This window comes from Seriola aureovittata, chromosome 7, assembly GCF_021018895.1.
Source record: "Seriola aureovittata isolate HTS-2021-v1 ecotype China chromosome 7, ASM2101889v1, whole genome shotgun sequence".
NCBI classification, from domain to species: Eukaryota; Metazoa; Chordata; class Actinopteri; order Carangiformes; family Carangidae; genus Seriola; species Seriola aureovittata.
This window is the reverse complement of record NC_079370.1, coordinates 10,458,357-10,481,359: the sequence shown is the minus strand read 5'-3', so window position 1 is coordinate 10,481,359 and position 23,003 is coordinate 10,458,357. Positions and strand designations below refer to the sequence as shown.

Below are 23,003 nucleotides of genomic sequence, written 5' to 3'. Positions count from 1 at the left end.
ATATACTGAAGTCACTTCCCCTAGTAACCAGTTGCTTTTTTATGCAGTAGTCATCAAAGTAACTCACTTTTGAAATAAGAAACTTATTACTTATTTAACCTGCTAATGTAACCTGACCAACACTGAAGCAGAGTAACTCATCTTCAATGCCACATTGTGTAATGACCTCTGACATGTCAAGCTGACTCTGCCCACACACTCCCAATCAAGACAAGTAATCAAAGGGTCCAGTAACCTTTTATTCCCTTTTTTCTTCCTCTGCTGTTCCCTGAATCCAGCTCCCATTCCCAGAGCTAATTTGTAGTCAGTCAGACTAGTTCAGGTGGACAGACAGGGAGTTGTAGCTTGATCCTCACTAAATACTCTTTTGAAAGATATATTTTTAAAAGATAACAAGCCAGGAGCTTGCCAATAAAGCTGTCATGAGACACGTATGTGTCAGAATGTGTGAGTGCACGTGCTTTTGTGTGTCTACTTGCGCAGATTATGCTCGTGTATGTGTGTCCCAGTGAGAGGGGAAAAAGAGCAAGCTGCTCCTCTCTCCAGCCCTACAAGGCTCTCTCTTGCTCCCACGGGCAGCTTAGTGGTTGTCCAGAGGTTCCTCTGTGGCTACAAGGGGGTTGTTTTGTGGTTGTAAATTGGGCTGGTCCTGGGAGAACTGGTGTTATTCTAGGAAAGGCTTGTTTTCTTCCAGTTTCCCACTCAGTCTTACGCTCATTCCTCCCTCTTCTGTTCCTTTGTATTGATATCTCAGATCTCCCTAGAGAAGAGACGTTGTGGTGTTTATTGCTCGTCAAAAGAGAAAGACAGTGCTGCCCTTTCCTCTTATCTCGCAGCCTATGGGTTTCATGTGGGTGTGTGTGTGTGTGTGTTCCATCAGCCCTCCAGATCATATTAGTTTCAACACAACAGCTTTGGCTCAGCACAAACTGGTGGAACTAGTTCCGCAAGTAATTGTTTGTCTTTAGGGGAAATTGTGTTTTGTCGGTACTATTCTGTGTGTGTGTGTGTGTGTGTGTGTGTGTGTGTGTGAGGGTGTGTATCCTGCTGGTAAACACATTGTAAGCACACACACATTCGCACATGTAGCCCCGGCTGCAGACATTTGAAGTTATGTATCCGCAGGTAATCCATTCTTACTTAAAACAGGTACCATCTTGCTGACATACACTAATGCGCGCTTACTCATACAAGTAATTACATTTTCACAGAGACCTGGATTACACACACACACACACACACACACACACACACACATATACACACACACACACACACACACACGGACAGATTGTCGTTCTAAAGCTCCCTCGCTCTTTCTGTTTTGCGCACACCCACTGACACAACACACCAAGAAAAGCATATTTATTTTGACTCTTAGCTGTTGCACAGGAATGTGTCGGCACAGCAAATGGCAGGCTATAGAAAAGCATAACCCATCCTGATGATTTACGACCTATGTGCAAAAGAGAACTGGCTTTCCTCTTTTTTTTCCCCAGCACAAATCCCTTTCTTCTTTTTCGGCCACTTCATCCACACACGCACAGTCATGGAGAGACACCAGACTCTTGGCCTACTTGCCTGGGTTCACTAATGTTGTCCTCTGTTGTACCAGACTCTTCCACGCTGTCCTCATTTATCATCAGCAGGCTTTGTACCGATACTGTTTATCTACTCCCTTTCTTTATCTCCTCTCCCTGTTTGGAAAAGAAGGAAACAAGAGACATTAATGTTTCTATTTCTCTCTCTTTGTTTCCTCTAGGAGCGACAGGTCAGCGAGTGAAGGTGGAGCCAGAGGTGTTGTCGTATCCTGGCCAGACAGTCAACCTACGCTGTGCCTTCACTGATGCCACAGGGATTCAGCTCACAATGGTCAGATCCACAGAGACATGATAGAGTTTTTTCTTTTTCTCAGTTAGGATTTGATTACTTCTTTATACCAGCACACTCATACCTCTATGATATTCTAATGAAAATGTCTGCTACATCCTGAAATTTAGCTCATTGTGCTGAAGTGACACAATATAAATTGTTCAGATTTCTTGGGACTACAATTTACTTTCACGTCTGAAGTGAACAGACATTGGCCATGAAATGAATATACAATTTAATATTTGGCCAAACAAATGGATATTTTCTTGTAAAATAAAGTATTTGTAAATGATGCATCAATCTGATTCTGCAGGTGTGTGAAACAGGTGGATAAGAGCAATTAATTTCAATCAAAATGAACATAAAATGTTAGTACAGGTCCATGTTTCCTGTTTATTTGGCACATTAAACCTTAATCTAACAAATCATAGCTCACAGAAATATTCCTGAGGCTTGTAATAGTTTTTTATCACATTTAGACTTAACGTTTTATTACTCCAAACAAACAATACTAAGCTTCATTTTGCTTTAGGGGATTGAATATGGTAATGGGAACAGTTCTTAGTTGCATCTCAATGAAGAAGAAGTGCACAATTCTGTTTGGTTCCATGAAGAGCAGCTGAGAGAGAGAGAGAGAGAGTACTGCTCCTGAAAAACTCACATCCATATTCATACCTGTGCCACTTATTTGATTGTAATGCTGTGTACGCTGCCCTGTAGAGTTTACAGCAAAAATGTGGATGTCTCAAAACACCCTCCAGTGTCACTTATCAACACCATTAAGAATGAGGCCTGTTGTTTTTCTCAGTCATTGTACAAATCCTAACCACTGACCCTGTGCCTCCTCCACCACAGGTCACATGGCTCTACGAGCCGAAGGAAGGGGAAAGGATCAACATCGCTGTGTTTCACCCCAAATTTGATCCCAACTATCCCGACTCACCTGTGAAGGGCAGGGTCAGCTTCTCACCCAGTCCCCCAAACCTGGACAGCCCTTCCATCCAGATTAGTGATGTTAGGATGACTGATGAGGGGAAGTACATCTGTGAATATGCTACCTACCCAATTGGCAACGAGCAGGGTGTCACCTATTTGGTCATGCTGGGTAGGTCACTAACATAATCTACATACGGTGCATATTTACCATGCTTAGTACATATATATGTGTAAATGCAAAGCACTATACGCTTCTCTCTCTCTCTCTCTCTCTCTGGCTCTCTAACTCTCTCCCTCCCCTGAAGGTAGTATGCAGGTTAAAAGCTTGTCCAGCTAGGTTTAATTGCTGTTTTAAGTGGTATTGTCAGATCAATTGTGTTCTTGTTAATGCAATGGAACCATTGGTCTAACCTTGGCCCAGCACCAGTGCCTCTTCTCCACTCTCTTCTCTCTCCAACGCATCATGCCTCCCCGCCTCCCCTCAGGCTCTATATTGATCTGGCTGCTTGTCATGCCTGCTGTCAGCTTCTGTCCTGCCCGCTCTCCTCTGATCCCACACTAGTATCACAGAGGGCAATTGAGGAGGTATGAGGAGAGAGATAGAGCAGAGGGGGGTGGGGGTGCCGACAGAGATCATGCGGAGATTTAGAATTTGTGTATGGAAATGCACTGGACCAGTCAGGGAAATGGGTTATCAATGGTGGGTGATAGAGGGATAGAGAGGGAGTAGATTAAAGCAATGGAAGGAGAGTGAAAGAAGATTTAGGGTTTGGGTGTGTTTGCATGGCTGCTCATAATTGTTTATCAATGTAGGCTGTGTAGAGAGAAAAGACAGAGCAGGGAGAGGTGATGAGTGGGGGTACAGTGGATGTGTGGAGATTGAGGTTTTGGATTTGCTTTAGCCAGACTGGTGACTCAAATTGTTTATCAATAATGGTGCACATTATCTTTTCCCTCTGCTGTCTTATTTCCATTTTATCAATCTCTACATCCTTTAATCTTCTCTCTGCCACTCTGTGTCCCTTCCTCTCTCCATCCACCCTCCATCCTTGCATCAATCTGTCCATCCATCCATCAGCTAAGCCTCAGAACTCGGCCTCCATCGTAACAGTGGACGCAGGCACTAAGCCAGTCGTTGTGGCGCGCTGTGAGTCTGTAGATGGCCGTCCCGCTGCCCAGATCTCCTGGGTGACCACAGCCAATGGCAATGGGACAACAGTGTCTAAGCCGGGCGTCGACAACACAGTGACAGTGACCAGCGAGTACCGCATGGTTCCCACAGCAGCAGATAACGGGAAAGACATCAGCTGTGTGGTGGCACACAGGACTCAGACCAAACCAGAGAGCTTCCCAATGAAGCTAGCAGTTCAATGTAAGACGAGACACACACACACACACACACACACACACACACACACACACACACACACACACACACACAACCTAATTAATTCATTTGCTGTTCATACTCTAACATGATTTCAAACCTTGGAGTGACTAATTGAACTCCTTTTTCTCCTCCCTTCCACCGTTCATCTGTCCTTCCTTCAGACGCCCCTCAGGTGACAATTGTGGGTTATGACAATAATTGGTACGTGGGTCGTACAAATGTGGTGCTCACCTGCCAAGCAACCGGAAACCCCGTACCGCTCTCAGTCCAGTGGAAGACGTGAGTATCAGCACATCCTGGAATCTCTGTTGTCATGTCTTCTCTTGCTCTGTCTCTTTTTCCATACGTCTCTTGTTTCTCTTTCGTTTCATTTTCTGTTTTTTTCCTTCATTTCTGGGTCCAGAGTCTTCAGAGCTGTAATCAGCGCTTTTATTATTGCCACTACAGCCCTGTGCTCTGATTATGGAGATAGCCGTATAATTTCTCATAATGGACTCTGTGACTTGAGATTTAACCCTCGCATAATGAGAGACGCAATATGAGTCCCTTTCTCCCTTTTTCCTGCATTATCAGCTATTAACATAACTGTGACAAAATTTGAAGAAAGTCTAGAACTTTAAAATGGGAGAGATGAGATTTTGGGCTCGGATCCAGCAGTTTTGATTTTCCTCCTGTCCCCACCGTACTCTCCTCCACTGTGTGATAATGGATTGCCTTTTGAAGAGGAGAAACTGATTTGTTTTGCACTGATTGCACAAGATTAGTGGATTTTGATGACATTGCACAATACAGCATATTTCCGTACATCTGTCTAAATGCTCTCACTGCGCTCAAAGTCAAACCACAATCCTATTCTCAATTTATTTTCCTTTTTGCTTCTCCATTTTCGTCTTGCTCACGGTGAATATTCTCATGTCCCTGCAGTATGTCAGGAGAGATGCCAGACACAGTGCAGATCAAAGAGAACGAGCTGAAGGTGCTGAAGGTGGACGAGGCTGTCAACACCACTTTTGTCTGCGAGGTCAAGAACCGCATCGGGACCAGCAGGGATCAGGTCACAGTCTTCGTCAGAGGTTAGTTGAGGAGCACAAAAAAAGCACACACCACAAAACATGCACACAAAAAGGTAAATAAACAAATGGTACTCAAGATGTAGGTCAGATAACATTTAGAAATAATGAATAAACGAACACACTTGAAGTACATCATGTGTGCTGTTTGTCACGAAAAATAAACCCCCAATTGGGAACAGATGTGTCCATTTCCTGCACTTCTCCGATATGGAAAAATAGCATTCAAACTGTTGCTGTCGTCACAGATGCATTAAACCAAGACTAAGTTTAATTTGCACAAGTTGCAAATCTCCTAACACACAAATAAATCGTGTACAGTAAATACTTCAGTAAAGCAGCGAACATTTCAGAAGTGAAACAAAAAACACACTTGGGTCTTGTTCATCATCTAAACTGTCCTCTGCTCGTATGTGAAAACATTTATAACCTCTGAACTGATGAACTGGAACCAAGTGCACTTTCATCACACATGCTACACATTTCCTGGTGTGCTATGCTCTTATGTCTTTCCCCAGGGATGTACCTGGTTCTGCCTCACATGTCACATGAACACACACACACACACACACACACACACACACACACACACACACACACACACACACACACACACACAAACATATTCTCTGTGCTGAGGACTGTCTTGGGTCTTGGGACTTGTTGTGTGTAGCGTAGGGCTAAAGGGTCCAGCTGCTCTGTCCATGGTGTGTGTGTGTGTGTGTGTGTGTGTGTATGTGTGTGTATCAGTATGTCTGTGAATGCCTGAGCGAGTATGTGTGAGTGTCTGTGTGCATGCACTTGCGCTCTTTTGGGTTTTCCCCTTCAACTTTTCGTCATCTATTTTTCCCTGTGTCATATTAAGAATGCATGTCACTTCTTCTGCGTGTCTTTGCATGCACTCAATAACACAGTATTATCAACGTTTCTTTGCCTTGGCGGCACCCAAGGTCTGTCTATCCCCTTTTGAACATCAGATGGCATTTACAAAGCGGAGGTTTTCACAAGGTTTTTAGTCGTAGTTCACACAGAGAGCGTTGCACATAGAATTAGATGGCCCTTCTCATTCCAGTTTTCGCTTTTCTTCTCCTTTTCTTAAATGAGAGAGAGCAGTTCGTCCTCCTAAAGTAATGATCAAAAAAGTGACTGAGTAGCTCCTCAGCAGTACCCTTGGCCATCAGTAATGACAGGAGAGGCTAAAGCGAAGCAAATGAGCAGTTTTCATTTGAATCACTGTCTTGAACACAAGTCTGCAATCAGTAAAAGTGATAGATATCACTGACAATGACACTGTTGACTTTGACTTTGAAGTGGATTTCAGTGATGCCTTGGGTTTAGCCGAGACTAGCTCTGAGACACTGTGTATTTTTTGTGCGTCTGCAGGTTCGTATTCGTTATATATATGTATGTGTTCGGGTGTATACATCTGTCTCTGTGCTGTTCAGCTTGTTGTTTCACCTCAAGTTTTGGGAGTCAAACCATCCAGAATGGAGCCAGTCAAGATGGAAAACAGCCCGTACTTCCATTTCCGTCTCCTCCTCAATAGTTTTAGCTGCACAGGGTTCACTCCTGCATTTCACCTCATACAAAATACATCCCCTTCTACTATTCTGACTCATGCCTGCACTTAACCGGAAGTTATTTTCTGCTGACATACGGGTAAACCTTGCACCTAATGGGGGAAAAAAGTGCATTTCTCTGGTGGCTACATCTTAAGAGCCACCCAGCTCCTTCATGCCCTCATTTCCTTTCTTTTTTTTTTTTTTTTTTTTTCTTGTCCTCTTGCTCAGTCTCTTCTTATTTTACTACTTTTTTCTGTCTTTCCCTCTCACCGCCCATCTTTCTTCAGGTCCCTTGTGGTGCTACAGCATGCGTCACCACTCCTCTGGGGGCCACTCTTTGCCGCTGCATAGTAGTGTTGCTGGCTTGTGTAGCACAAAGTATGCCACCATCTCCTGCTGTGTATTACAAGCAACAACCAGGGAAGATACAAAGATCCAGGCAGAAGAGGGGAGGGGGGATGGAGGCAGACTAAAAAAGCAAGGGAACGTGCACCAGGATAAATCGGTGCCAGCATTCAGTCCTCACACTCAGAAAAAGGAGAGAGCGGAGGCATGAGGGGTGGAGGGAGAGAGAGTGGATGCTGACGGCATTTAAAACTCCCATGGGAATCTTGTGCCACTGCATCCTATCTCCACTGCTACTGGCCTCCACTATCTCTCAGCATAGCGTGTGTGTCTGTCTGTCTCCAAGCCTCTCAGAGCGGATCAGTCACCCTTTGCTGCTTCAGCTCCTGGCTGCTTCGCTTCTCACTCCACCATCCGTTCTTTTTTCACTCTGTCTTTTTTTATCCTGCATTTCCACTCCTCTCTCTCATTCGTCATCCCACTTTCTCCTTCCCTTTTCTCCTCTTTCTGTTTTCTTTCTGGTCTCTGTGGTCTCTTCCCGTGTTGAACTTCCCACAGTATCCTTGTCCCGTCATCTCCCTCCTCCATCTGGTCTTGTTCTCTCGCAGCCGACCACCTCCTCCCTCCTTCCCACTCCTCTCTTACTCACTGGAAGAGGAGGAGGAGGATAAGATGTGAGCTAAATTCGCTGGCAGTTAAGGGGTGACTGTGGCAACCAGCGAGTGTCAGAGTGAAGGTTTGAAGAAGGCGGAGAGATGGAGAGTGTTGAGAAAGAAAGAGACTGAGCGAGTGCTGGTTTAAGTGAAATGAAAGAGTGCATAATTGTCGAAACAGAGCGAGAGAAAGATGTGGACTGACTCCAGATGGAGGTGCGATGGAGGCTAATGTGAATGCGTGTAGACAAACAGGGCTAAGAGGGGCCGACAGGCGTGAAATGGCCAGCACCTGCTGCATAGCAGGTCCCCCTCTCCCTTATACCCCACAGCTGCATGACACACATGCACACACAGATATACACACTAGTGCGTGTCCGTGTGGGTGTTTGCCAGTGTCCTCTGCCCTCAGTCTTGTCCTTTGCACCTGGAGGCAGAGAGAGGGATGGATGTCCTCTCTTCTCCTTGCCTCTCCTCCTCTCATCTTCGATCCTGCTGCTTAGTCACACACAAATGTATCCTACCCGGCTCTCCCCTCCTCTTTCTTTCGATTTATCTCTCCCTCACTATCTGTTTCGCTGCAGTTTGCGCTTTTCATCGCATCTCTCATCCTCTCAGTTAGCATATGCTCTCTCCTCATCCCCCCTTATCTCTCTCAGGTTGTCTTTCAGCCTCCACAAGTCTGGCGCTGATCTCCCTGCTCAGAGAAGAGACTCCTGCCCCCAGCATCCTCTCTCTCTTTCCCTCTCATGTCCATGCTATCGCTCTCTCTCTCCAAGCTTAACTCTTAAATACCAGTAGCTCTTCCTTAATCACAGCTTAGTACTCTCCATCCCTCCATCCATCCCTCCATTCCAGGCTCCTCTCGAGGGGTGAGGGGGGGTGGGGGTTTCTTGTGTGGCTAACCCAGATTCCTTCCATCTTCTGTCTTGTTTTCTTCCCCATCGTTCCTTACAGGGGTGGCTCATCTGAACCTCAAAATATTAGATCGCCCCGATTGAATCCCCTGCATGGTCTGAGGGGCTCTTCAGTTCAACAGAAAAGAGTTTGTCTCTCAATTTGGTGCATTTTCTCCTATTTTAAGACTCATCTGAGGAGACAGTTCAAGGGCAAGGGGCTTTGCCCCATTCCTCCACTGGGGTTTGGTATAAGTGTGTGTGTGTGTGTGTGTCTGCCTGCATCTGTGTCTGTCAGTGTGTGTCTCCGGCCATGCGAAAACAGCCAGAGAACAGGTCTGATGGAGCCAAGTCTCCCTCCAGCCTGCAACTGGCCCCCTGCCCACCCCTCATTAACACACACACACACACACACACACACACACACACACACACACACACACACACACACACACACACGCTCTAGTCAATAACTTAACATGCTGACACAGAATACTACTAAGCTATGCTCTAGGTGCAGCCCAACCCAGAATCAGACCACTGATGACCATAAGTGTGTGTTACTTTGAGAACGCATGTGTGTGTGTGTATGTGACCATGTGTGTTTTTGGGAGGCTGCAGTAGATGTTACTTCCGCCCCATCTCGCTCATTACTTGCGGTCACTTGGAGCTTACGGTCATGCAGGATGTGACTTCATAAGAAACAAGCTGTTTTTTTGGCATCCTCAGTATTGTGCGTGTGCGCGCGTGTGTGTGTGTGTAGGGGAGGGGGGCGTTATCCACACATCATACATATTGCAGTTTTTGTGCTGGCTCATCCAACAGCATGTGTTTATGAGATGTCCTTTTCTCACCCACTTAAATAAATTCCACTGGTGCTTTGTTAGGATGTGTCTGGGTCTGAAGTGGCTCTGTACTGGGAGCCAGGGGTGGCTCCTTTACATCTCTCTCTTGAATCTTTTAAGATTACTCCAGAAGGGCAGAATAAAACATGAATTATCATTCACAAACGGATTTACCAGCATAGACTTTGAGAGAGACTCTTAAGAAGTGACTTGAGCGACGCATTAAAAATAATTGGATGGAATTTAGGGAGAATTTGCATTTAAATTTTAGCGTAATACCCTTTGATGAGACAGCAATGCGTAGCACCATCCGGCCTTAAGTTTGCACAGACATCGTTGCCACGTCGCATGTGCTGGAGCTCCATGGAGCCCGAGGTGATAATGCATTTCTTGTGTTCCTGTTACAAGTGGACACAGAGGGCTAGCTCTCACTCTCATGTGTGTGAACAGGGATGTTTAGCACTGCTTGGTGGAGAACAGGAGGAGAGAGTGACTGTGTGCTTGGGGAGGCTGGTGGGAGAAATTGAAAGAAAGGAAAAGAAAATATACCCACATGAAATTATTAATTTTTTCCCCAGGCATATGTTGAAAGTGAAGCAGAGAGAAGGAGAGGAGAGAGAAGTAACTTTTGACAGAAATACAAACGCAAATTGGAGAGATGGCAAGGAAAATGGATTTAGAGGACAGGGAAAGTGTATGCGGCAGACAGCTGGTAAAGTGGCATCAGAGATGGAGAAAAGGGTAGTGGATGAGAAGAAAGGCAGAAATAAAGAGGAGAGCAGCACAGGTGTAGAAAGCAGTAGGCTGCCATTTCGTCTCTTGACAAGAATCGGTGTTACGAGAGTAATTCTGTCGGCTCTCTGTACACTTAACAAGAGGGGCCGGCCTCTGCTGGATTTCAAATGGGAATGACAATAAAACCGGGCTGATTCGGTACTTTCAATTTTAGGCAGGGATTTCAACAACAGCGTCTACTGGCTAATCCTCTGCAGCGGCTCGTAAAAGCGCCGAGAGAGGAGAGGAAAGCCAGAGCAACAGCAGAGAGCATGTTCGGCGCAGCTAGGCACTCTTGATCACTTTCAACCAGGGACTAAAATTAAAAATTCATTTAGCTAGCCACAGCTTATTTAGTTTTATTGTGTAGCTCATGTGCTCAAACCTGAAGTGTGAGCATTGAATTAATTTGAATGTTGCTCTGAGAGGGACGATGCAGTTTAACATGGTTCCAATACCGAGAATGAAGCTGATGTGCTGCACAGTGAGTTTATAGCTATTGCTAATTTTCAACTCCTGTCCCTAGTTGGGTTTTTACACCATATAAATTTACAGCTTTCATTCTCATAAAACCACAATACACTATAAATATGGAAATAACAATAACATACAAAAAGAAGAATTACACATAATAAAGAGACTGTATTCCAGAAGATGATGTTTATACGACAATGTTCCTTCTTCAGGGATTGAGAGCATTTTATTTGTCGCTACTGGAGAATCCAAGATGTATAAGAATTATCCAAAGAAAATAAACAAGTACTTAAAATAAAAATCAAAAATACCCCAAACTTGAACGCTCCGAATCCTGTAAAAGTGGGAATGATAAAGCCTTACTCTTTAAATCTCTCAGGAAGACGCGTTACAGCAACAGCTTAAGGAATATAGTCATCCTACAGTGCTGCCTCCCTCCTATTTAAGTTACTATACTTAAACGTCCTTGAATTTCCATGAGGAAATGTTTATTCAAAGTGCATCCGAGTACAGTGAACGCAAACAACGTGGGTGGAGTCGACCCTTAACTCCGGCGGTGTTTAGTGCCATACTCCCTGCCCACTGAGTTATAGATGATGACCACATGGGGGACATGTTCACAGGGTCTTTCTGTGGGGAGTTGTCAGAGTCCTGGACAGCACTTAGAGCCCTGAACTCCTGACTCAGAAAAGTCTGTGCAAAGCAGTAACGCTGTGCTTGTGCTTCAGTGGTTTTATTCGCTAGTCGTGTCTTAACTGGGCCGACTGAGATGCGTCCATGGTACTGACGACTGACAGCTTGCATTGAATGCTCGGTCAGATTCTCATTTTGGTTGCCCTGACTTTTTATCAGAAATGTCCTCATTTCAACCATAATTTTGCTGATACCAGATTGAATTCAGCTGCAAATTTAGCTTATGCATGTGTGAAGGCTCATTTTGACAAATAGAAGAAAAAAGGCTCTGTAGAAAAGCATGATTATGTTCCTCACAGCTGGAAGTGAGAAAAGGTATCATTTTGGTGTAGAGATTTGGTTCTGAAACTCGGGCATACAATTGCCACCATGAATTCAAAAATTTCAAACAATACCAAGCCTTAATCTTAACTGTTTTTCCCCCTGCAAAAGCAGTTGTATCTTTTGCTGTTCAAATAACTGCTTTTAAAACACTGCTCTAATATCAGTGCAGAAGGATGTCAAGGGAGTGGGTAGTGTGAGTTCAGAGGAAGAGCACTATATGGCTGACGAGTCATATGGGATATCTTCACAACCCTGATTTAGACACCACTACCTCTCCCTGGAGTTTTTTATTTTTTTTATTTTTACAAACAGACGCACAAACTGAACGGCAGTGTATTGGATGATGGAGCCCTAGTTGTACTCCTCAGCCAATTTTGCGCTGTAGCAAATCCTCTGTCTAATTTCAAATGAACTTAAAATGGCTGCTTTTAATGTGCGTTCAGACATGCTGGCGTAAAAGTGGTCACACATGTAGGACTGACATGCGCTCAAGCAGAGCCTGTGGTTTACAGAAGCGAAGAGGAGTGCCAATCTGTCCCCCTGCTCTTTGTGCATGGCTTCCAGGAGGAGTTGTCATTCCGATGTGTCACTTTGTCACTCACTCAACCCGCCACCTCCTACTCCTCCTCCTCCTCCTCATCCTGTTATTCATAGAATTTCCACCGTCCCCTTGCTCCATCCATCATTATCTTCCTCCTCTGCATGGCCTCCACCTGTTCTGCCCTGCACACGCCATATTCCGCTCCTTCAGAAAGTGTTTTTGTCCGAGTGTGTGTGTGTGTATGTGTTTGTGTTTGTGTGTGGCCGGCACTCTCACCCCCCCACCCCTCACTGCCGTACTTTGTGATTTGCGGTGAGCCTTGGACAGACCCTCGCTGTTCAAAGCCAGCACACTGGGAAACGTGGCTGAGACGTTGTTGTGGCGTGGCTGTGGGAACGGGGACAGGAGCAGCTCTGAGGGAAGAGGAGGAAATGTCAGAGTAGCAGGAAAAGCTCAGCACACATACACACACACACACCACACACACACACACACACACACACACACACACACACACACACACACACACACACACACACACGCACTTGACTGTACTGACACCTCAGCACTCTTACACACTTGACTGAATGCAGTTCAGACCATTACCACTGACATCATCCAACCCCTACCTTCTCTCTGTGTTCTTCCCCTTTCTGTCGTTTTTCCTTGACATTTCCCTTTCCTGCGTCTCCTTTTTTATGCTGTCTCTATTTTCCTCCTTGCCCTCTCTCTATGTTTCACACTGATCTCTTTTTTTCCCGTTTCTCAACCATATTCCTTTTCTTCCTTTTTCTCCCTCCCTGCCTCTCCTCCCACCTACAGAGCCCTCAGTGAACCCATCCAATGCCGGCGTGGTGGCAGGAGCTGTGATTGGCTCCCTGCTGGCCCTCCTTTTGGTCGTCGCTCTCATCTCCGTGCTTGTCACCCGTAGCCGCAGGCAACAGCAGGGTTACCGCGCCAATGGCGGCAGCGATATGAAGACGCGCATATTTGGCGGCGGGAAGAAGGCCAGCAAGAATGGCACAGGTGGAGGCGCAGGCAGCGGCGGAGTCGGAGGCAGCAACAACAATGGCCCCATCTACGTTTACAACGAGAGCTCGTCCCACCAGGGCCTCGGAGAGAAAAACAACCACCACCAGCCACTCACCATTGGGGGTCGGCCTGAAGTTGTCGCCACTACACCCACCGCCCAAGACATCCTGCTAAGCAATGAATTAGACGACGGGGAGAGGAGGAAGTTTGATGAGCTGGAGGAGGAGGAAAGGTATGACCACTTCACTGGAGGCGCCCCCATCCTTCAGCTTCGCCCACACAATGACCAGGAGGATATGATTGGAGATTACCTGGATGACGACATGGAGTCCCAGCGGGATGGCTCTGTCATCTCACGGACTGCAGTTTACGTATAGAAGAGAAGGAGGATGAGAGGAAAGGAGGAGGAGAAAAAGGGAGGGATGGAGGTTCCCTCCCGAGGATTTTGTGGCTTCAGGGTCTCGTCCCTGTCTGATGGAGAAGAGAAGATGATTCCGCTTTTATTTTTTGAAAATTGATTCTAAATATAGCTTAATATTAATCACAGTGCAGCCCCAAAATGAACTGAATGAACAGGAGGAGGTGTGGTGGGATATTCTGAAAGGAGTGTTGCTGTTATCTGGTCCCTGAGAGCTGAAAATCAAACAGAAAAGAAACAACTTGTCTCCCACCACTTCTGCTCATGCTATCACTATCACTGGGACCTTGACAAGGACTCTTGACAGACAGACTAAAAGAGAGAAACTATGTAGTGTGGGAGTAGGATAATGGAATCATGATACAGGCTTGGCTATAGAGGAGGCATTGCACTTGCATATTCACTCTTATCTTCACCAAAACAAGTAGAAGTGGAAGGGGTTGTCAAGCAGTTATGTTTTGCAGCTATTCTCTATCCTCCCGTGGGAAACCTTTTTGTTTCGGTAACGCGTCGTGCCGTGACAGCCGGTGGGAAGTTAGTACATAGTGATGGGTTGTGAGGAAAAACATTTGGGGGGTATAGGTAGTAACCAGCAGGTGATTTAGAAAAGAGAACAATGTATTTGCTCATATCTGCTCGCGCGTTCTCCTTTCCACTCTCTCTGCCTTCTTCTCAAACTTAAATAAAAAAAAATAAAAAAAATACCATCTCTGCAAACTATCAGCCACAGAAGACACTCTTGAATTTACAAAATTTAAAAAGAACATTAGGTCCTTATGTGCTGCACAAACACAAGAGTGGCTGAATTTAACAAAGCAAGTTTGCAGAGTTTGAAACCAAGTTCTTAACAAGGTTTTCACATGCAAACTTTTGTACTGTGCCTGGAGGTAAGAGACGGTAAACAAGAGATGAGGGAATGAGGTGTAGCCAATCTGACAGGGATGGAGAGAGGGATGCAGGAGACAGGAGGACGAGAGAGGAGCACGTCTCTTCTTTTCTCTTCCTCCTCATCCCCCGTCTCTTCAGAGCGCTCCTGACAGGAGGAGCTTGATTGGTAATGAGCCGTGAAGTCGCTCGCTTAGCCGGGACCAACAGATTGCCACCACTTATCGTTTATGACGTGGCGATCCCTCCACCCCACCCCCCACTCCCCCCTCCCTCCTTCCACCTCTATCTCTATCATCCCTCCATCTCTCGCTCTCTCTCCCTCTCCCTCTCTCTCTCTCTCTCTCTATCTCTCTCTCTCCCGGTGTTTATGGGGAGTTTATGATTTATCCAGGGCAGTGTCGAGGTCAGGGCCAAAGAGAGCAGGGGAGTATTTTACTGCTCCCGATGTGTCAAACGCCCCACTTACTCTATTCCAGGCCGGCCTGCCCTGACATGCCAGGACTGTCTAATCCACCTGGAGAGGCCATGTTCACTCCGCTGCACAGACACCACCACCTCCTCCCGTACTTTAGTAAATGGCCAGATGTAACGGAACCCTACCTCCAAAGGGCGACTGCGTTAGGTTAGATAGATTTTCAATGAGATCATGTAATTTTTCTGTCCATTAGCAGATGTTGTTAAATGTAGTGAATTGATCGAGAGACATAAACGTCGCATCCGCCGCGACGCTATGGGAGTCGTATTGACTAACAGGCAACAAGCAGTGAAATGGCCCTTTATGATGCAGCTTCAGGGCTGATTGTCTCCTGACTGTTAATTTATCCCTCTAACAAGCCACCGGAGGCCCACTCAAACAAACACTGCTCCACGTCTACTGTACACTACTGTCTTTGAGGCTTAGTGTGCACGTGTGCATGCGTCACTGTATCTGGATGACTGTGACGGACAATCTTGCAGAGAAGCCACTACTGTAGCTCCTCTAATCATGCTCTCCCTGGCCTTCTAATCAACTCCCCTTTGACCCACTGGGAATCTGGTGAGTGTGGTCCAGATGACTGTACTGACCTCTTGTAAGGCCCAGCAAAGATCTGGGTTGCAGTTGGCTGCAGGTCATGAGGTCAAATGCAGGGTGACCCATTGCCAAGAGCTCAAATGACTGCACTTACTCGCGTTTCTTACCGTGGCTGTTTTTAACCTTGAACTATGGATACGAGACACACACTCACGTACAATGCAAGTACCTATATAGAGTTAGACAGTCCTTGTTTGCCATAGTGATGGCTGTTAACCTTCAGAGAGGCGGGGAGAGAATAGGAGAGAGACAGGAGGCAGATGACAAAAATAGAGTGTTTAGCGTTTGAGTGCTGTCTGGCAAACTGTAAGCCAGCGTGTTCAATTATTGTCTAATGGCCTTAGCGTATACATAAATGCAACTCCTGTCAAACTGGGGTTAAGTACATTTACAGATCACAGCTGATTTTACCACAGACACTCAAAATAAAAATGCATTACTTATTTTTGCACTTGTGTGTGTCACCACTACAAAGAGAAATATGAGTATAATACTTTCTTTTCGGGGTAAAAAAAAAAAAAAAATGGCGACAAGGGACAAAACTGTTGTATGTACATTTTGGTGTGAGGTATCTGTGTACTATATATGTAAGCATTTTTATTTTTCTCGTGAAAATGTGGATATTTATGAAATTGTAAATATCAGATCAATGGAGCCAGTGTTGCCAGTGTTGTGGAAGTAATAATGAAGGAGTCCTGGGTTTGCTAACCCTACAGTTCAAATGTCTCAGAGGGCATTGAGAATGTAATTTTTAATCAAATGAATACCTCAGTAGTTTGGATGTTTCAACATACCGAACTGACTGAGCTTAGTTTACCTAAAGCCTAAAGTCGATTTTACTTCGGGGGAAAAAATTCTACATGCTCGTATCCTTTTTATTTTTTTATTTTTTTTATTTTTGCATTTCCACATAATAAGCACACAATTTTTTTTTTTTTTTTCCCTGCACAATTGGTTTCTCCTCCCTGACAGACACCATGCACAATGCCAAAATACACACAATAACAATAATTTATCAGGTAGGCCATAACCACACAAGCAATGGTCTGTGTTGTGTCTGAGTCAGTGCTGTGTGTGTGTGTGTGTGTGTGTGTGTGTGTGTGTGTGTGTGTGTGTGTGTGTGTGTGTATGCTCAGAGGCTTTGGGACATCTCTCGCCACCATGGGGGCTCTAACCTGAGAAGCCACTCTTTGTCACCATGGCGAACCGGCAAACTGAAGATATTATTGTGCATTTCGAGGACACACACACACGCATACTGTACATATACATAGGCAGAATGCAGAGAAACATTCGCCCACACACAAACACCCCTCAGTCACTCTCATTATGCTCACTCCCACAGCCAAACTGTGCAGAAGACACCACATACCTGACAACTCTGCCATCTCCTGACATAAGCCCACACAAATGTGCTCGCATAGCTGCAAACGAAGACACACACACAAACACACACACACACACAAAAACACTAATACTTACTTACTTTTTCCTCCTCTTTCTCAGTGGCTCTGTCAGGACATATACCATGTCCTGTTTGAGTGGAAAGAACCACAGCATGATGTGTCCCCTGCTCCATTGCTCTCTATCCCCAAAATAGTCCAACCACAAATCAATGACCATACAGAGCAGAGACAGACTACACGTTCAGGGACACATGCACGCACACACGCACACACACCTTTTCACCTAGTGTCAAAGAAACAGGCAATTTAGGAAAGGGTTTGACTGTCGCGCTTTTGTCCTACATGGGAAATATAGCTTTCATAAAAATGCCACTGCGCTGACCTCCTCCCCCTCCCAGATTCCCTTTGAATGCTTTTAGAGAGTCACAACTTCTTACTCGTCTCCAAAATGTTGCTTTTCGACTTTAGCCACCTCCGCCACCGCGACCGCCTCCACAGACACACACACTCCACGCATACACATACACATACACACACTGTTGCCACCCACCTCGGTACCCAAGTAAGGCTTTCAGAGAAATCCACGATTCCTCGCCTGGGTCTAGCACAAGGTTAGATAGTCAAAATACCCGACATTTTTCTTTTTCCAGAAAGCCACATACTGTTGCTATTTCTTTAGCTACAAACATCTGATGACTAATCAAAGCCTTAACATCTCCCATCTCACTCACATAAAAGGAAAAAAAAAAAAAGAAAACCTTCCTGTGTACATAGTATAAATATATAAATATGTAGCAGAGAAAAAGAATTACTAATTTATGGTGTCACGTTTGTGTATTTCTCAGTGACAGCAAGCATGAAGGATTTATTTTCTCCTATTACAGTTTCTCCTCTTTTCTGTTATTTTGCAGTGCTTTATAATTTATGTTTTCTGAGTGCTTTATTCTTGACTGCTGCGCTGTGATTGCTGCCAAAACTGGCAAATGTGCTTCTTCTATACAAATGAACTGTACACACAACAAAACAGTCTTACCCCAAAATGTGCTTTTTATTATTGACTGCTCTGTGTAAAAGATGTTTTTTTGTTTTTTATTTCTTTTTTGTATTTTTTAATTTTAAATTTATTTTGGGAAAAAGACCGAATTACAATTGTTGTCACCATTTTGTCGAGTCTTTCTATATATTTTTTTTTTTCGTATTTGGTTGTATTAAAGATCTCTCGGTTTTTGAAATGTTCCAGTGTTGCAGCGTGTGGTATCTGTTTCTCATTTTCTTCCCTCTGTCTCTTTAACACTTGAGGTGAGCTTGGATGACTGAGGAGCCAGATTGAACTAAAGCGCCACTCATTGATTCTCACTGATTAGATTTATAGATTAATTGATCGGGATATGAAGTGGCCTCCCTGTCCTGTCTCTTGTCACCCATCATTCTCACTCCAGACATCAACCCCCTGTGTTATTTTTTTTTTCACTCATTTCCTGGTCTGGCTGTTTGTCTCATTTCAGGTTTGATAAATCTGTGTGTGTGTGTGTGTGTGTCAGTCAACAGAGGTGTGATAACAGGCTTATAGGAAATTGAGCACAGGAATAGCAGAAGCCATTTTGTGGATTACAGTTGTCCTGTACTGTAGCTCCACCTCCTCCAAGTCTCTCTGATTTGTATATGTGTCCTGGTTGGCTGAAGTAAACTTGCTGCCTTGGTAACAGGTATGTAGGAGACTGCTGTAGTTGTTTAAAGGGCATATTTTCCAGGCTTTTCACCTGAGTATAATGATGATGAAGAGCACATGCACACTCTTATTTCAAGATGCATGAATATAATCATTGACTGGGGCCCAAACACCTCTCAGGCAAATGCTGTACACACACTGAGAATAGGATAGAGTTGAGGAATGTGATGCTGTAGCTTCAGTGGTTTTTCCTGCAGGGAGGCAGTTTGTGTTTTCAGTTGGGGAATGTGCAGGCCAAGCTGAAACTGAGTGAATGGAGCGCCTCTCAAAGGCTGCATTGTTTGAACTCTGATGAAACCAAACTGGTTCAGTCAAATTTTAACAGAAGGGCATGTAGAGGGTTGTCTGCCTCTGTGTGTGTGTGTGTATATATATATATATATATATATATATATATGTGTGTGTGTGTGTTAGTGCGTGTGTGTGTGTACAGGTTTATGTATGAATGTGCTGGCATATGAGCACATGAGTGTGGTCATGCGTGCATGTGCACCTGCCTCATTTGGTTTACATACAAAAACCTCCTCTGTGTCCCCCAACAAACGATACAATCAAGTTCTGCTATTAACGTCGCCACAATGGAGACAGTCAGTTTATGGCGATGTGTCCTCGGTGATGCCATCATGTTATCTGTGTGCCATCCTGGCTACTTGTCACAGTTCATTTTTGTTGCAAGCTTCTTCTGTCAATGCACAGCTATTTACTGTGAGTCCAGCCCACCATCTGGCCTCTCTAATTGCTTTGGATTTGAGGCTGGCGAGATGGAGAGCACTTACACACATAGGCGTGCGCACACAGACACACAGTGACTCCTTTGGTTTTCTAGCTGAATGTAAAAGACTCGAGCACAGCAGAAAGGCTTTTAAGCCGCAGATAGGAACAAAAGCTTGTGCAACACTTGCATTTTTATCTGCATTTGTCACAGAAAAAGGTATGCACCTCATGTGAAAGCGGTGACCCCGTAATGCAGAACCTGGCCTATTTGAGCTCCAAGCAAATAACCTGGATCTGAAGCCAAAGTGACAGCAGCTACGCCAAGCACTACCACCGTGTTCAACATTAGCTTACAGTGATGAGACATGGTGCAGTACCCCTGGGCAATCCGGCTAGCTGGTTGTGGCCCTGTTTATTCCAAGGTGTGTGTGTGTGTGTGTGTATGTGTTTGTGTGTGAGAATGTATTTGACAGAGGGAGAGCGTGTGAGTGTGTTCTTTGGTCATACAGTGTGCTAAAAAACATTCATGTGTTTAGGCACCTGCTGGGAGCTTCGCTGGGCTGCAGACAGATCAGATTTCCACAGAATGTTTGCAAAGTGTAAAAGTGTTTACGGATTTGAGTCTTATCAGATTGTTTGGTGTGTGTGCGCACGCAACCATGTGATGTACGTGTGTGTGTGTGTGTGTGTTTGTACTGTTTCACACATGCAGCTTCGTGCAGGGTTGTATGTTGGACTTGCAGCTCTGGCAGCTACGGCCTCAGTGTTGATTCAACATCTGATGGGCTGGCTGTGTGTTTGTGTGTGGAGATTAGCACACAGACCCACTTTGGGCTCTCTATGCTGATAACCGCTAACACAATGCTCCTCATTTAACCTCTCGCCCTCTGGTTCCAGACCTGACTAATAAATCCCAGAGTGAGTGATGAATGGCCAGGCCTGTTGCATGGATGTCTGAGTGATGGATGTAGTGACCTGGGTGTTCACAGGGATTAAAGCAAGTGTCTGCCTCTGCCCTCAATTATGAAAGTAGGCTCCTGCATATTTTTATTGGTTTGAAAGCAACCGGCTTTTCTCTCTTGCCTGTGGTGAATCATTAAATCTCCAGCTGTGTGCGTCTTACTATCTTTTAACTGGCTCATTCTTTAACTGACAGTGATATGTGTCTCATTGTTTTGGTTCTTTACTCCAGCAGATTGGATTTGACTAATAGCTCTAACTGTAGCACATAGTCCTCCAGTTTTAGGACAATTACACTAAGAATGGAGACAAGTTAATTAAGGAGTTTTTTATGGTGAAACAGTGGAATGTGCTTCACTGGCCAAGTTGGCCCATCTGACCTCAATTCAAGCACGCATTTCATTTGCTGGAGACTGAACTGAAGGAGGAAAGTAAGATGATGAAGATAGCTGCAGCACATATAATAATAATAATAATAATAATAATAATAATAATAATAATAATAATAATGATAATAAGCGTCTGCAGCCATGCTAGCAACTCTGTATGGCTGTTCTTTGGCAAAGTGGTGCTTTGAGGTAGATGCTAATGTCTGCATGCTAACATGCTCACAGGGACAATGCTGACATGCTGATGTTCAGCAGGTAGGCGGGTAAACTTCACTATCTTACTTTACATTTGCCGATTACTACTAGCTGAGGCTGATGGCAATTTAAAACCTGTTGTAAACCAACATGTTGGACAAATGAAAACTTTGACCTGATATTGGCACTAGATTAAAAAGTGTAGGGGTCACCACAATTGTTACAATTCAGCCCGCGGGGGGCATTAATGTTTGTTGAGACATTGCACCCAAAACCAAATGTCACACACACTGTGGCCCTAATCATTTCTTACTGTGCTGTATTTCCCACACCCAGTTATTACTTTCACCGTTGATATTGCTCACTTTCACACTCCCTTGTTTTATTGAAATGAAATTTGAATCAATATTTTTTTTAAATCTCTCATGTGGAGTCCTTAATTTCACACTGTCTGAGCCAGTTTGTGACAAATTGGAGAGTCAGTATGTAAGAGACCAATTTGTTTTCTGACCATGGTGCTTTGTGGATGTTAAATTGGGTTAAGGTACTTCTCAGTGGAACAGGTTACAGTGCAGCTGGTATCTTTGTTTGTTTTGTGGAAAGGGCTGGGAGTTTGCTATCTGTTCTGATCCGCTATCTTGTCTAGCTTAGTTACTTTAGTGGAGTTTGTTTTGGGTGAATGCTGGGATTGCAGTAGCTTCAGGCAGAAACCGCTCATCCACTATTTACTCTGGAAACATGCACTGACTTACTACCTAAGATGATAATAAAATGCAACTTAATTCCTTTACTCACCGAGAGCTGTCTCCAGCGACGGAAAGCAAGACCAATGTTAACTCTTAGTCTCTATCACGTCTTTTCTTTTGATGTTAGCACACTAGCCAGCTAGCCCCAGCTCATCTCATCACTTTCCAACATCGACTCACTGCAGACTTCAATCTGCCCTGAAGATGTAGCGCTGCTCAGAGGGTGTATTATAAATTAATACAACAATGGAGGAAGCTCTTGTCAAACCACAATCACCTACACCCACTCCTGGCAAGAAACCATGTTCAGTGACAGAGAAAACTTACAGATAGCCTCTTTGATATATACAAAACATTAAATGTTAAAGAGCGATGAGCTGTCGAACTAATATACTCATTTTTCTCAAGAGGTTACTTTAAAAGTACCTGAATGGTACTTCCTCTAACAAAGTGTTATCATGTCGAGCGAGGTGAAATCAGAGTGCAGAGGAAATGGCATATGTAAATAATCACAGGAAATTGGAAATCATATCATTCCTCTTCTTCTTGCGGTAAACGATAACATCCGATCTTCTGGCTTCTGGTCATTCAGTTTGTTGAGATGTGTGTCTACTGCACACGTACAAAAATGTGCACACACACACACACACTCATTTATAAATACACAACCAGGCAGACAGACAGGGGGAAGTGTATGCTCCTGTTTCCCCTGGAGGCTCCAGGGCGTTTACTCTTCCTGTCCCGTGCTGACAGGACTGGAGGTAACAGGGTGGTTGCGGTGCATTGTTGGGCGGATGAGCCTCATCTCCCCCGGGGTAGCACATGCTCGGCCAACTGCTGGGAGGGCAAAGAAGGGCAGGGAGAGAGGGATAGAGTGAGGGCAGTAATATGGAGGGAGGTCAAAGAGGGCATGATGGTGTGTGGAGAGTGAAGAGGAGGTGCAGGGGTGAGATCTGAGGCCTTGTGCATTGGCAGAAGCTACAGAGAGCTAGCTAGTATATAAATTTAACAGTGACTAATGCAAGATTGAACATACAGGGGAAGAGAGGAGAAAGGAGGAGCAGTGGAGTTGGGGTGGA

General features: G+C 44.8%; 1 protein-coding gene across 3 annotated transcripts in view; it reads left to right on the top strand.

Annotated features, from left to right (window-relative positions):
• Window positions 1-23,003, top strand: part of LOC130171930 (nectin-2-like) — a 77,406-nt gene that overhangs the window by 28,580 nt on the left and 25,823 nt on the right. For 2 of the 3 annotated variants that reach the window (XM_056380269.1, XM_056380268.1), the window contains exons 2-6: window positions 1,763-1,872; window positions 2,728-2,977; window positions 3,887-4,180; window positions 4,360-4,477; window positions 5,123-5,271. In XM_056380269.1, coding sequence (XP_056236244.1) covers window positions 1,763-1,872; window positions 2,728-2,977; window positions 3,887-4,180; window positions 4,360-4,477; window positions 5,123-5,271 — 921 coding nt within the window. Of the gene's footprint in view, window positions 1-1,762; window positions 1,873-2,727; window positions 2,978-3,886; window positions 4,181-4,359; window positions 4,478-5,122; window positions 5,272-13,197; window positions 18,428-23,003 lie in introns of those variants that run through there. The other variant, XM_056380267.1, reaches the window with a different exon arrangement.